Source organism: Megalobrama amblycephala, linkage group LG5 (genome assembly GCF_018812025.1).
Source record: "Megalobrama amblycephala isolate DHTTF-2021 linkage group LG5, ASM1881202v1, whole genome shotgun sequence".
Taxonomy (NCBI): Eukaryota; Metazoa; Chordata; class Actinopteri; order Cypriniformes; family Xenocyprididae; genus Megalobrama; species Megalobrama amblycephala.
Genome location: NC_063048.1, coordinates 32,265,833 through 32,281,359, shown reverse-complemented (window position 1 = coordinate 32,281,359; position 15,527 = coordinate 32,265,833). Strand labels below are relative to the sequence as shown.

The following is a 15,527-nucleotide window of genomic DNA, read 5'->3' as shown; positions in this document are numbered from 1 at the left end:
CACCTTTAAGAAATGTTTCTTAGTATTATCAATGTTGAAAACAGTTGTGCTGCCTAATATTTTTGTGTAAACCATGATATATATTTTTTCAGGATTCTTTGATGAATCAAAAGTTCAAACGAACAGCATTTATTTGGATTTTTTTGTAACATTATTAATGTTTGTCACTTTTGATCGATTTAATGCATCCTTGCTGGACAAAATTTATTTTTTATTCATGTAAATTCTGTCAAATGAATACCTCGTTCAGATCCACCATTCATTTATATCTGAACATGTCATGAAAGGGATTCTAGGGATTGATTTTCTTCTAAAGATGTGTTTCTTCTGCTCCTATTATTAGTGGAGTACCTCAGGGCTCAATTTCGGGTCCGCTTCTTTTTAACTTATATATGCGTCCACTGGGGAATATTATTAAGAAGCACAATGTTTCATTTCATTTTTATGCTGATGATACACAGCTGTACCTGTTGTTAAAAGCTGGCGATTCCATTCAACCTTTGTTGGAATGCATCTGAGACATTAAGAAATGCTTATTAAATAACTTTTCTGTTTTCTTTTATTAAATTCAATAAAAAACACATCTTTGGAGTGAATATATTTAAGAAATCAATAAATCAAAGGAAAAATGTGCATGTCAGTAGATTCAGAATATGCTAATTACAAGTGTGCAGAAATATTCCAATATCTGTTCAGACTTTTTTGATTGAAGGCTTAATGAAAATATAAATCTTAATCTGAAAAGTATGGTCATTTTTTTTTTTAAAATATGATCATTTATGTTTAAAGGATCATTGTTTTTAGCCCTCATAATCTTTTGAACTTAAAGTTTTCCCTCTTTTTTTCAGGTAAGACACAATGTGAGGCAACACTTCCTGGGCTCAGCCACACTCAAGCTCATTTATGACGTGATCACGTGGTTCAGCACCCAGATCGCCATATGTTACACAGTTGTGCCATTTGTACTGCTGGCAGTAGGGCCTTCACTAAAGTTTTACAGGTCAGTAATGCATTTACACCAATATATGAACATTCCAGGGCAAGTCCTGATGTCGCTGACCCCTGCTGTTAAGGATTCGCCTCGTCTGACTGATAATCAATATGCAACAGTATCAGTATGCTTCTAGTTTGTTTATGAGTGAGCTCTGGTGATAAATCATTATTAAAGAAGTGAAATGCTTTAGAGAGCAGGTCAGAAAGTCATCATAAACCCACCTGCACCACTGAGCCGTTGCTGAGAGTTATTAGCGGAAAACATGAAGCTGACAGGTAAAAATGAGAGGCTGATTTTATCTTTGCCCGCTGCAGTCGTTCTCCATTCATTAGACGGCTTTACAGGCCCGAGTCTGTGATACTTTATGAGCTAGCAGAGGACCATTTATTTCACAGCTTCTGTTGAGATAAAAGAAATCTATGATGGTCATTTGTTGAAGTAGCGCTGTTAAATGAGTCTGTCTGAGGAATACATAAAGCATTTTCATTAAAGAGCGAGAATTAGGCAGAGGGATTGTTGACCAACCGCTGCAGATCAGATTAAAATTATGTAAATTATGTTGAGAAGCTCAGTACATCTCAGCCACGACAACACTGGGAAATCCAAGATCCTATTGGAAAGTAATGTAGCCGACTGCATAAAGATCCCTGAGACCTAGATTTGATCTTAAAGGGATAGTTCACCCAAAAATGAAAATTCATAATTTTTCTCACCCTCATGTTGTTCTAAACCTGTAAGAATTTCTTTCATCAGCTGAACACAAAAGAAGATATTTTGAAGAATATTGTTGATGGACCCAATTGATTTCCATAGTATTTCTTTTTTCCATAATAAGGAAGTCAATGGGGCCCATTAACTGTTTGGTTACCCATATTATTCAAAATATATTATTTAGTGTTCAGCAGAAAAAAGAAACTCAAACAGGTTTGGAACAACATGAGGGTGAGTAAATGATGACAGAATTTTCATTTTTGGGTGAACTATCCCTTTAAGATTAAATCTACGTTTTATACACAGATTTTTAACTATCCCTTTAATTTGTGTACCAACAAAAGTTTTTGAATAAAGTACAACATTATATTATATTATATTATATTATATTATATTACAACATTATTTATCTATTTTGTCATCCAGATATGCATTTAGCAGTACTATAAATTTATTCTGCAGTAAATTTTTTGTAAATATCTATAAATGTTTCGTTTATCTATAAAAAATATATTATATTGCTAAAAATAATTTTATTTCATCAATCATTAGCATTTTCCAAAACAGTGCCATTTTAAAGAGGTTTATTTATTTTTAAAAATGTATTTCAAATAATTATATTCTATATATTTTAATTTAAAAATATTATATATAATAAAATATATTACAGATTTTATTTTTAACATTTTTTAATAATGACTTTTTTATTAATTCAGATGTGTGAGTGGAAAATGTCATACATTTATATTACAGATTTTATTTTTAATATTTTTTAATAATGATCTTTTTTAATTCAGATGTGTGAGGGGGAAATATACACTTATATTACAGATTTTATTTTTAATATTTTTTAATAATGATCTTTTTTAATTCAGATGTGTGAGGGGGAAATATACACTTATATTACAGATTTTATTTTGTATTATTTTTTTTAATAATTAAATTATATATTTTTAATAATGACATTTTTTATTAATTCAGATGTGTGAGTGGAAAATGTCATACACTTATATTACATATTTTATTTTTAATATTTTTTTAATTATGACTTTTTTATTAATTCAGATGTGTGAGTGGGAAATGTCACACTTATATTGCAGATTTTATTTTGTATTATTTTTTTAATAATTAAAATTATATATTTTTAATAATGACATTTTTTATTAATTCAGATGTGTGAGTGGAAAATGTCATACACTTATATTACATATTTTATTTTTAATATTTTTTTAATTATGACTTTTTTATTAATTCAGATGTGTGAGTGGGAAATGTCACACTTGTATTACAGATTTTATTTTTTATTATTTTTTAATAATTAAAATTGTATATTTTTAATAATTTATTTTTATTATTAATTCAGATGTGTAAGAGGGAAATGTACACTTATATTACAGATTTTATTTTGTATTATTTTTTAATAATTAAAATTCTATATTTTTTAACAATGTGTGAGGGGGAAATGTACACTTATTTTCTCTCTTTTTTTCTTTATGGTTTGGTTAATTTAAATATTTATGTACATCTACCTATCCTACATACCCAAGCATTAAAAGTATAATCAATGATACACATACGAGCGCCTACAAAAGACAAAATCACATAACAACTAAAATTCCTAACGTGCTGTTTGTCATTTGCCCTTTTCAGCTCGTGGTACTGCTGCATTCACCTGATCTGCGTGTTGCTGGCGCTGGTTTTACCTGTGAAGTCCAGACGCAGGAAACAACAGGAAGAGCCGAGCAGCATTCAGGCCAGTGAACAGAACTGTCTCTCCTCTCCTGACAACAACTGCAACCAGAAGCAGAAAGCCACATGAGGACAAGAAGGGCTGCTCGACCCGCACACTCGGTTGTGAGGAACTCTGATATCAGTACTGAGAGACACAGAGCGGCCATTTCCTCCCTCAGATCCAACGACACTGACAGTGACATTTTACAAGGCATAAACTCCAGCAACAATACAGAGAAAAGACCCCGTAGTCGCCCTGTTGGAGATGGTCACGTTTTGGTTTTAAATAGGAAATCTTCATAGGATCATATGAAAATGGGGTGATCGATTATAGAAAATGGTGAATAATTGACTTAAGTGTCAGTTAATCTGAAGTTGCCTTAAACCCTTCGTATATTTAGCTCCAGAAACCTTGTGTGGGGATCGTGTTACGTAGGAACAGACCAGTCATTGTTGGCTTATAGCTTCACTACATTAGTGCGGGAAGTCTAGCACTGGAATCGGCTTCCACGGTACCTAGAAGGTTTCTGCCATTGTCAGTTAAACGAAGTAACCTCTGTTTTAGTTCTTCTCAAAGGAATTGTGTGCGGTAAAGAAAAAAGTCCAGTCGTGTGTTGCCAAACTTTTAGGCCTTAAGTTCCTATCTCTTGCCATTGTTTCATCTTTATTCTTTGTTCATTTCTCTGGTTTTCTAGTTGGTTCATATCTGCTGCTTTCTTTGGGAAGAAGGGTCAACCTTAAGGGAGTGTCTTCATTTGGAAAATTGCTTTTGTTATAATTTTTGTCAGTGATTTTTGTTTATTTTATTTTTTATTAAGGGCTTTTGGTTGGTTATCAATGCTGTTTTTTTTTTTGTTTTTTTTTTAATGGGTTGTAGGTTTCCTCAGGGCACACAGGTCTCGTTTTAGACCATGACAAATGACCAGATGTTTCTCTACCATCAATGTTTCTGCTGCAAAATATAGAGTCCATCTTGTGAAAACAGAAGACAGTTCAATATTACTCAGTATCTCAGCTTGTTTGTGGTTTTTTATGTTACAGACATATATGGCAAGTGCAATAACCTCTGTCTTTTCCATGGGTGCATGTTAAGTTAAAGGATCACATTATTTCTGCAAACGCTAATGTTCTTGACACATCAACAATAGTCAGAATTTTGTAGTGGTTCAGTATTAAAGTACAGTACCAGCCAAAAGTTTGGACAAACTCAATTTGTTTCTCTTAATCTTAAAAACTTAAATGCTTGAAATTTTGCCAACATAGTAATAACCAGGGTTGGGTATTGACAAATTTCATGATTCGATTCGATTCCAATTCACATGCTTTCGATTTGTTTTCGATTCGACATAGATTATCTTGGATATATATCAGGTACAGTACATTGCAAATTTTCTCAAGGAAAAAAAGTCAGTTGGTACTACATTACTAAAATATAATAAAGGTTAATATTAACTGATTTGTATACAAACACTTAAATTACACTCAAGGAAGTTTTATAATAATAAGTTATAATCCTAACTTTACAATTAGCTACATAATTATATTTATATTCGTTTTTTGATATAGGGTCAATTCAGGGTGATTGGGACACTTTTTGCCATGACTATTCACCCTAGCTATAAACATTTAAATAGTGGCTGTCATAAAACTTGAAGGAATTCAAACATGCATTAAATATTGAAGAACATAAAAAAAATTCTGAATATGGTGCACATATTTAGCAAAAATGCCCCTCTAGAGTTCATTTTTCTAGCTGACTAATGAGTTTAGAGTCACTGAATATGCTTTTTCTGAAATGAGACGTTACATGACATTGTTTACAAGCTGTTTTATTGACGTCTTTCCGCTGATTGCGCGATTACATGACACAGGATACGGATTTCGGTAAGTTGTATTTTATCTTTTAGCATACCTTCAGATGTTAATGCAAGTTTATTTCACACTGAAACTTGTATTAAAACGGAGGTGAATATCAGTTTACGTGCGCTGCCGCTTCGCTTAACCTGAGGAGCTACAGCGATCTGACGTCACATTAAACAGCGGCGAAACATTTTTTTTTTTTTTTTTTTCGTAATAAAATGGATGAAATTTTAAATCTGAGACTTTGTTTCATGTCAAAAATAGCAAATCTCAAAGCTTATTGCGATTTATTGGATGGGAGGATAGACTAATAGATTCTTGGGATTTAAGAATCGATATCAGTTCATGAAAATGATCATCGATTAAAGTCGAGAAATCAATATGTTTTTACCCAGCCCTAGTAATGACAACCTTTTGGTTTGTGTTTATTGTTTTGTTTCCCCCACATAGTAAAGGGAAAGCAGTTTCCAGTTTTCAAATACAGTCCCAGGATCCCTGCTGAAAAATCCAGCTAAAACCAGCCTAAGCTGGTCTTTAAACTGGAAGTAGCTGGTTTTAGCTGGTCTCCCAGCCTGGCTAAGCTGGTCAAGCTGGCAAAACCCCTCTAAAACCAGCTGTGACCAGGCTGGGAGACCAGCTTAAACCAGCCTGACCAGCTTAGGGTGGTTTTCAGCAGGGATGCACATATTTCCCATAGTGCGTCCATTTATTTCATAGTTTTGATGACACTTATTCTAAAATGAGGAAAATGGTAATAATAAAGCATGAGGCGGTGTGTCCAGACTTTTGACTGGTAGTGTACTATACATGCAGTATCAACTATTCAAAATCATTTTTTTTCTATGAATCCATCTGTCCTCTTGGGCCCTAAAGAAACCTCTAAATTTTGAGATATCATATAAGGATATTTCTTGAAATTTGATTCTCTAAAAGGTCTCGGTGAGCTTTGCTCTTTTGATTTAAGTGTCTGGAAAATCAGACCTTTTCATATTCCCCCAGAATCCACTTTTCGATATGTTGTTGCGTTTATTTTCAACCAAAGGTTGTACCCCTTGGTCAGAGCGACTCTACATGTTAGTTTTTTTTTTTTTTTTTTTTTTTTTTTTTTTTTTTTTTTAATGTGGTAATGAAGGGCTGAAGTGTTTACCAAAGCGAGTGTCACTGTATTCTTGTTAACTAAGCCAGTTCAACAACAAGAAAAAGTTATCCTTGGGTGTGAATTTGACCAGCCTCCATATGGAGAAAACGCTCTGTACCAGCCCTCTATGGTTTCACAAGCACACGTCTCTAAAGTCTTATTGTATTTTGGACTCCAGACATGTTAAACCATGATGAATTACAGCCCTGTACTAACAGTTTTAACCAATAGGAAGATTAATAAGTCTGCAAGTCTGCTGGTAACAATTCAATTCACATTTATTTGTATAGCGCTTTTCACAGTACATATCATTTCAAAGCAGCTTTACAGAAAAATGCATGACAGTCCAGTTATATACTGTATAATTTTGCCCTTTTTGTCTCTTTTTCTTAAAAAGTTTGCTTAATTAATTGTTTTAACTGCCCCAAGGCAATATGTACTAACTAGCACCTCAATGCAAAACTTGCTTCAAATGTCCAAAGTGCCAAATCACATGAGGTGCACAAAAAGATCACTTTATTTGTACGGGTTTACAACAGGGTGAGAGGTTTGTACTAAAAATTTGGTCTTAAACTGACATTATTTTTACCTACTGAGATTTTGGGAGGAATTATTTTTCACTGTCTCCCTATTTGCACTTTTGGTATGAATAAGTCGGGGTAGTGCTAAAGTAGAAAAACTGCCGAAGCAATGCAAGGAACCTCAGTGCTACTCAACAGTATAATAGAAGTCAAACGGATGAATTTGCCCAAAATGTTAAATTCACTGTAGCAACAAAGGAAAATCAGGATGGCGTTCCAGTGTTATATATGCTTATTTTGTAAACGTGCTCCATCCATAGAATGACGTTAAATGTGTTCATTGCTGTTTGTGTGTAAACATTGTCCCTTTGTTCAGATATCGTTCAACTGAATGCAGCCTAACATCTTGATTATGTTAAGGCCCAAGTAATAGTGAAGGCAGTTATCTGTAAAAGTTTGGTTCAGTCATTCATGACATTTCTAACTACTGATTTTGCAAAGAATGACCCAAAGCTCTGTGAAACTGTAGACTACTGTAATGCTTTATTTTAAATAGTGCATTTGTTGTTCACCAGCCACCTCAGTTCTGTTGTTTGTCATTGTCTTGTTAGTCTCTAGTGGTCATTCAAAAATTAGTGATTGTGGCCCTTAGTGAACATGCAAACCGAAGCTGATGTTTTCCAGATATTGCGGAATGAACTTTTCCACTGTAATTCCTATTGACTGGTTGTGATGTTGCATAACCTGACAGTTACAGGAAAACTAAGGATGTTAATGAAATGCAATAAGTTTGTGTAGAGATAAAGGAAAAGTAATGCCTAATATGTTAGCTATTTCAATATAAATCAGTTTACCAATATACATTATTGAGAATGAGAATTGTCCAGAGGGCAACAAACACTGTCTCCATTTATTTCTGTAATAATCATAAATTGAGATGTGATACTTACCCAGCATTTGAATTGTTTGATGAACTGAGTGCTCTGGAAGTTGTACCAAGCCAAACGAATTTTCCTTTAAATAAAGGACATGAAAAATGAAATCCACTACAATGATGACGGACACAAAACAAATAAACCATATTTTCCTTCTCGGTATTCATCTCCGTGTTTTTGGTTTTCTTAGAGTAATTTAACAATGGTTTACCTCAGAGATATGACATTGAATGCACTTTTTTTTTTTTTTTATTCATACCATAATAGGCCGATGGATGGATATTTTCTGTTATTAATCATGATATAATGGTTAGTTCCTGTCCTTGATTCTGATTGGTAAACACTGCTATGACCGCTTCACCCTATGGTTCTGTGTATCACTACACAACACCCTTAGCAACCACTCTAACCACTCAACGTAAACTGTGTTTTCAATTGATATTGTTCATTGAAGCTTACTGTATTATATAGAACTAGAAGAGTATTGTGAGAAAGAGATCGAGTGAGCGAGTTTATTACCTGCATTCAGATTTAGCATTTTTCAAAATAAAAAATCTGTTTAAATGACCGATGTATTATCTTGTCCTTTTAACAGTTAAGGGGTTTTCCCGTGACTGACAGCGATAGTCAAAGCATTTATCAGTTGCGTCTTGTTCCGTTTTGAAAACAATTCAGTCTTTTCAATATAAAAGTCTTCGATACTGACTGACACACTCATAAAGACAGTCTTTGCCGCCATCTAATGGCGTAATAATGTAACTTCTGTTGCTGTTCACGGTCAGGGACTATTTTTTCCGGCGGAAGGAAGGCTTTTAGTGAAAGTTTATTTCATAAAAGTTGCATTGATACATATTTTTGGCTTTAATATTTGTATTGGTAACCGTTTTATAAAAGCAATAAGGTACTCGAGGCTAGTGCTGTATCGCGAATAAGTCACGGCTGAAGGGGATGCAGGCACTCCGCTTCGCATCGTACCTAACAACGCCCTTCAGCCGTGACTTATTCACGATACAGCACAGCCTCTCGCACCTTATTGCTTTCTTATAAAACGGTTAGTTCCAGTCCTTGATTTTGATTGGTCAATAGCAGTGTTTTATTTCCACTAAAACACGGCTATGACCACTTCACCCAGCGGTTGTGTGTATCACTACACAACACCCTTAGCATCCACTATTAGCAATGTAAAGAAATGTTTGTTCTCATATTGATATTGCTTGAAGCTTACTGCATTATAGTAGAGTATTGTGAGAGAGAGATCGAGTGAGTGAGTATTTACCTGCATATTTAGATATAGCAGTTTCCTTAAGGTTAGTCCTATGTTTGTAATAAAAAAAAAAAACGTTTGAATGTCTGCTGCGATATCTTGTCTCTTAACAGTTAATGGGGTTCCCCATACCCTGACAGCGCTAGTCAAAGCATTTGTCAGTTGCCTCTTGACCCGTGACGTGTTCACAAGTTGCAGTCCTTTCAATGTAAAAGTTTTCGCTACTGACTTACTCATAAAGACAGTCTTTGCCGCCATCTAATTGTCGTAATAATGTAACTTCTTTTGCCGTTCATGGTCAGGGACTAGTTTTTCCAGCGGAAGAAAGGCTCTTAGTGATTTTACTTCATGAAAGTTGCATTGTTACATATTTTTTTGGCTTTAATTTTTGTATTGTGTGGTAACTGTTTTATAAAAGCAATAATCCCCGTGAAGCCATGGTTTACAGTGAACTTATAACAGGGGCTTATTGCTTTTAAAGGGTTAGTTCACCCAAAAATGAAAATTCTGAGGTAGAACCTGGAAGCGCTGCAAAGTAAACAGCGTATGAGAATTACACAGAAGATAATGTTGAATACAGTTGTAATTTTTGTTTTGTTTTTGTGCACAGAAAGTATTCTTGTCGCTTCATAACATTAAGGTTGAACCACTGCAGTCACGTTGACGGTTTTAATGATGTCTTTAGTGCCTTTCTGGACCTTTAAAGTGGTGGTTAAATTGCTGTCTATGGATGAGTCATAGCCTATACCTATCTGATTTTATCAAAAATATCTTAATTTGTGTTCCGAAGATGAACGAGTCTTATGGGTTTGGAACGACATGAGGGTGAGTAATTAATGACAGAATTTTCATTTTGGGGTGAACTAACCCTTTAATGAGAAAATGGCACATAGATGTTGCAAATTCAGTCTGTCAAAACAATGGGCGTCTCTGTGTCCTCCAGTGGGCGTGTCTTGTGCACAGTGGGTGTGGACATGTCTACTTAATTTGAATTTCATCCACACCCCTGTTCCCACAAAATGGCAGTGGTGTAACGCAAGACTGCCTCCAGACAAAAAAGGTTATGGAAAGCAACAGAGAAATGTGAATTATATCGAATTACTTGGACCTTCTAGCAGTGACATGTAAGTTATTATGTAAACAAACTGACGTGTTTTAAGACGCGAGCTCCTGTCAACTAATTTGACATTTTCACGTGAGTCAAAGTAAATGTATATTCTTTTTAACTGCTGCATAGCAGCTTTGTAACAGTGTTAAAATGCTATAAGAGAGAACAGTGGACGTACACAGTTCGGCTACAGCTGTCAGGACACGTGCTTTTCCTTCACTCCAGCGTTTGTTGCCAATATAATGTTTGTTTGTAAGCACGTGTGCATGAATAGCCGTCATTTTCATTTCTAATGCTGCTGTCAGTTTCAGAAAAAGTATGTTATGACAGCCATTGCACCTTTAAGACGGTGGGCAAACGGGTTTGAGCTGTTTTAAGAAGTTGTTTTTCACGGTTCTTGCGTGAACTTGTTTACAACTGTGCCGCTGTGTTGCTGCTACACTATGGAAACTGATCCAGTGATTCCCAAACCAGGAGTAACTGAACCCCAGGGAATCCAGGTTTTTTTTTTTTGTTTTGTCTTTGTAAAACAATGAATATATGTGTGTGTATGTATGTATAAAAACAATCAAACATTACATATCATTTTGCTTTCTTTCACTACAGTCGATTTTTTCCCCCCCTTTAATCAATTTTAATGTTGTATTCAAATGAATATTGTCTCAAAAATAAAATAAATAAATCAGTTTTGAATATGTTAATGGATATTTAAACAAAAATAATCATTCATATTGCAAAGTAAAATATAAAGAAGTTACTCTACTTTAGGCTAGTCTAAAAATGCTACACTTAATTTCATACAGTAGCCCAGCATATCTGTCTGTCTAAGAAGTTGTCGGCTTTATAGTTAAAGATCATATCTATTATAAGAACTAAGTTTATATTTAGAGATTGACGTAGTGCTGTTAGCTTCACTCTGATGTGAAATCCATATGTGCTCCCACCCCTTTGACCTTTCAAAAACAGGATTCACAAGCAGGGTTTTTTTTTTTTTTTTTAAAGGATTAGTTAACTTTCTAATTAAAATTTCCTGATAATTTACTCACCCCCATGTCATCCAAGATGTTCATGTCTTTCTTTTTTCAGTCGAAAAGAAATAAAGGTTTTTGATGAAAACATTCCAGGATTTTTCTCCATATAGTGGACTTCAAGGTCAAAATTACAGTTTACAGCAATCCCAGACGAGAAATAACGGTCTTATCTAGAGAAACCATCGCTCATTTTCTAATTTCTTTTTTTTTTTTTTTTTTTTTTTTATACGTTTTAACCATAAATGCTCATCTTGAACTAGCTCTGTTCTTCTCTGTTCTCTATATCTGCTTAGTGTATTACTGCCCTCCACAGGTCAAAGTTTGAACTAATTGTTATATACTTGCACTAGCATATTGTATATGACAATTTAGTTCAAACTTTGACCTGAGGAGGGCAGTAATACACTTAGCAGTGTCTACACTACTGGAATTCAAATAGAAAAGAAGAGAGCTAGTTCAAGATGAGCATTTATTGTTAAAACTTATATAATTTATTTATTTATTTTTAAGAAAATGAGGGATGGTTTCTCTAGATTAGACCCTTATTCCACATCGGTAAAGTTGGTTTTATATTCGCACATTCGGACTTCTGATAAATTCAGACTTTCCAATAAATGTGCAATAAATTAATATTTGCGAAATTTAAGCAGCGACATGATATTGACAACCAACGATTGTCAACTTACAACATTTTTCACAGTCGATCAAAATAGGCAAGTATTGTTTTAATGGCATATTTACTTGTGTTTGTCCACTGAATGTCCAATGTAGTGTGATTAACAAGGCTATTGAATACGGATGTCCGAATGTGCGAATATAAAACCAACTTGACCGAAGTCCTTATTCCTCTGGGATCATGTAGAACGCTTTGAAGCTGCAATGAAACTGTAATTTTGACCTTCAACCATTCGGGCTCCACTGAAGTCCACTATAAGAAGAATAATCCTGGAATGTTTTCATCAAAAACCTTAATTTCTTTTCGACTGAAGAAAGAAAGACATGAACATCTTGGATGACATGAGGGTGAGTAAATTATCAGGAAATTTTAATTTGAAAGTGAACTAATCCTTTAAGTACAATGAAATTGTATATTTACTATTTCTTTCATAAGTCTTGTATGCTAATACCCAGCCTAGAGCAAAGGTGTGTCTCATTAATATTAATTACATGTGAGCTGGACCCTTCAGGAGGCTTACTTATAACGTCAGACTTTATTAATATTCATATATTCATTCATAGGATCCACTGCATGTGTGTGCATCGGGCGTCTCTCCAAAGAGAGGAGGGGCATCACACTTCCTCATGCATTATTCATGAGTGCCTGGAGTGACAGGCAGAGCCCCGGTCGGCTTGTTAGTACACAGTCTGAGTGACAGCGTAAGTGGAGTATCAACAGCACAAGGATAGACAGGCTTTTAAACTCAACTCACAGGGACTCGAGGTGAGTAAGCATATCCTCAGCCTTCTTAGTGTGAAAAAAGAAGTTGAATTAAATCATTAGTAATGGGTTTTCTTCACTCATCTTTGTGTGTTGTGTATTGGGGCTGGGGAGAGGGGGTGAACATTGCTCTGTCAATATTTGGCTGAGGGTCTCTCCGTGATTGGCTCTCTGGAGGGCAGCTGGGATGCTTTCAAGGGTGTGTCAGCAGATCAGAGATGAACAAAGGCTGATGGAAAAAGGATCTTGCATTACTGTATCTGTCACCTTTGGGACTTGAATCTTGTGTAACTAAGTGGATTTTGGGCACTGAGGCCCCGCTGGTAGTTTTTAACCTTTTATGATGCTTGGCATTTTGTCAGCTGGAAGTGGTTTTTGGTGTCCGGCTTTCATCTTTGATGGGTTGTTACCGGGCTGCTGCGTTGGCAAAATGACCCTGGAAAAAAGTACACGCATTTGGCCTTCATTATAGTGTTTTATGCTCATGTTTTAGTAAAAGTTAACATTTAGATCTGTCTAAATTACTGACTCTTAAAGTGTTTGGAAACAAACGTTTAAAATATATGAATGTCTTTGCTTTATATAGTAACATCAAACCAAGTGCCATTTAAGGGTTAGGACATTTGTGTTTGGTTTAAAAAAAATGAAAGCAATAGAATTTGATGAACTACACCTGTGGTTACTCTGATAGGACACCTGTGTGAACCTGATAGCATCAAAAAAAAAAAAGTTTTTTGACACCAGTTGAATCTAAATAATTGCAAAATGCATGCAGTTTTAAGTGTGACTTGGGTGTCCACAAAGGGTTAGATGAAATAAGATGCCCTCCCACCGTTATTTTTTTCTTTTAAACATAAATGTCACTAAATTTCAATGCATGTATTGAATGGTTATGCTTTTTAAATATTCTTGACTCATTCTTGATCTGCATAGCTATATTAATATCTGTACCTCAATATATGTGAGATTGAAGGTACAATATGTAAGATTTTGGGATTAAAATGTCCAAAAACCACTAGAACAGTGTTATATATTTTGTTGACTTGTGCACTTATGTTATCCCAAATGTTTCCAAGAATGTTTAAATCCAGACAGATTAGCAATTTTAACCTATCAATGCATCACCTATCAATGATATCATACCCGTTTGGCCCACCATGGAAACACCAAAGACGCTTTAATATATTATGTGTTTTATTAGACAGGTGAGCAACAGCAATCATGTTATATAGCTCAACACAGCCAGTCTTATTGTTTAAGTCTTGTTTTATTCATTTACCGTGAGTACCATGTTTTCCCATGCCTAATATCGATCTAGCTTAATGCAACTTTCAACACAAAAATGTATCTAATATGATAAAACAGTGCTGCGTTTCCCCACATACACTTGACCGGAAGAAGTGAAAGCGGCAACTGTGGCATAATAAAAGCTCCGCTGCTCTTGATCCGTGTGTCGCGCTCGTTTCTCATTAGCAATCGCTCCAGCGGCCTCGTTCCGCTCCAACGGCTTTCAGCCACACCCTGCTTCATACTACAGTAATGTTAATAAATCTGTAATACATTAGCTCATCCATGAACATGATCGGACTCTTTTCGTGAAGACAACACCTCCCGTTATTCTTCGAAATCAAGGTGTCATCAAGCTACGCCTTTGTTTTGCGACCTCTAGACGCGAAAATTACATAGTGTGCCTTTAATTAGGGATTTTGTGTACACCATACATAATTTAGATTTTTAATGATAAAATGTTTTGATTTTAAAGGTGCCCTAGAATTAAAAATTTAATTTATATTCGCATAGTTAAATAACAAGAGTTCAGTACATGGAAATGACATGCAGTGAGTTTCAAACTCCATTGTTTCCTCCTTCTTATATAAATCTCATTTGTTTAAAAGACCTCCGAAGAACAGGCGAATCTCAACATAACACTGACTGTTACGTAACAGTCGGGATCATTAATATGTACGCCCCCAATATTTGCATATGCCAGCCCATGTTCAAGGCATTACACAAGGGCAGCCAGTAACGTCTGGATCTGTGCACAGCTGAATCATCATACTAGGTAAGCAAGCAAGAACAACAGTGAAAAATGGCAGATGGAGCAATAATAACTGACATGATCCATGATAACATGATATTTTTAGTGATATTTGTAAATTGTCTTTCTAAATGTTTCGTTAGCATGTTGCTAATGTACTGTTAAATGTGGTTAAAGTTACCATCGTTTCTTACTGTATTCACGGAGACAAGAGCCGTCGCTATTTTCATTTTTAAACACTTGCAGTCTGTATAATTCATAAACACAACTTCATTCTTTATAAATCTCTCCAACAGTGTGTAATGTTAGCTTTAGCCACAGAGCACCATCAAACTCATTCAGAATCAAATGTAAACATCCAAATAAATACAATACTCACGTAATCCGACGCATGCATGCAGTATGCATGACGAACACTTTGTAAAGCTCCATTTTGAGGGTTATATTAGCTGTGTGAACTTTGTTTATGCAATGATAGAGTCGAGAGCTCGGGAGGGGGCGGGGAGCGTGAGCATTTAAAGGGGCCGCAGCCTGAATCGGTGCATAGTTAATGATGCCCCAAAATAGGCAGTTAAAAAAATTAATTTAAAAAAATCCATGGGGTATTTTGAGCTGAAACTTCAGACACATTCAGGGGACACCTTAGACTTATATTACATCTTGTAAAAAAACATTCGATGGCACCTTTAAAGTTAAATGGTAAAGGTTATTGGGGTAAGATGACACCCTCAAAACTGGTTTGTGCAAGTGTTTTTATC

General features: G+C 35.1%; 2 protein-coding genes across 6 annotated transcripts in view; both read left to right on the top strand.

Annotated features, from left to right (window-relative positions):
- mboat2a (membrane bound O-acyltransferase domain containing 2a) overlaps nt 1–8,052 on the top strand; it is an 83,865-nt gene extending 75,813 nt beyond the window's left edge. Inside the window, exons 12-13 of the mRNA XM_048191878.1 lie at nt 849–1,000; nt 3,356–8,052. Coding sequence (XP_048047835.1) covers nt 849–1,000; nt 3,356–3,524 — 321 coding nt within the window. The 3' untranslated portion in view covers nt 3,525–8,052. The remainder of the gene's footprint in view (nt 1–848; nt 1,001–3,355) is intronic.
- Nucleotides 8,053–10,021: 1,969 nt separating this feature from the next.
- The window catches only part of kidins220a (kinase D-interacting substrate 220a), a 75,087-nt gene continuing 69,581 nt past the window's right edge, over nt 10,022–15,527 (top strand). For 4 of the 5 annotated variants that reach the window (XM_048191875.1, XM_048191874.1, XM_048191873.1 and 1 more), the window contains exon 1: nt 10,022–10,278. In XM_048191875.1, coding sequence (XP_048047832.1) covers nt 10,037–10,278 — 242 coding nt within the window. In that variant the 5' untranslated portion in view covers nt 10,022–10,036. Of the gene's footprint in view, nt 10,279–12,532; nt 12,735–15,527 lie in introns of all 5 variants that reach the window. The other variant, XM_048191876.1, reaches the window with a different exon arrangement.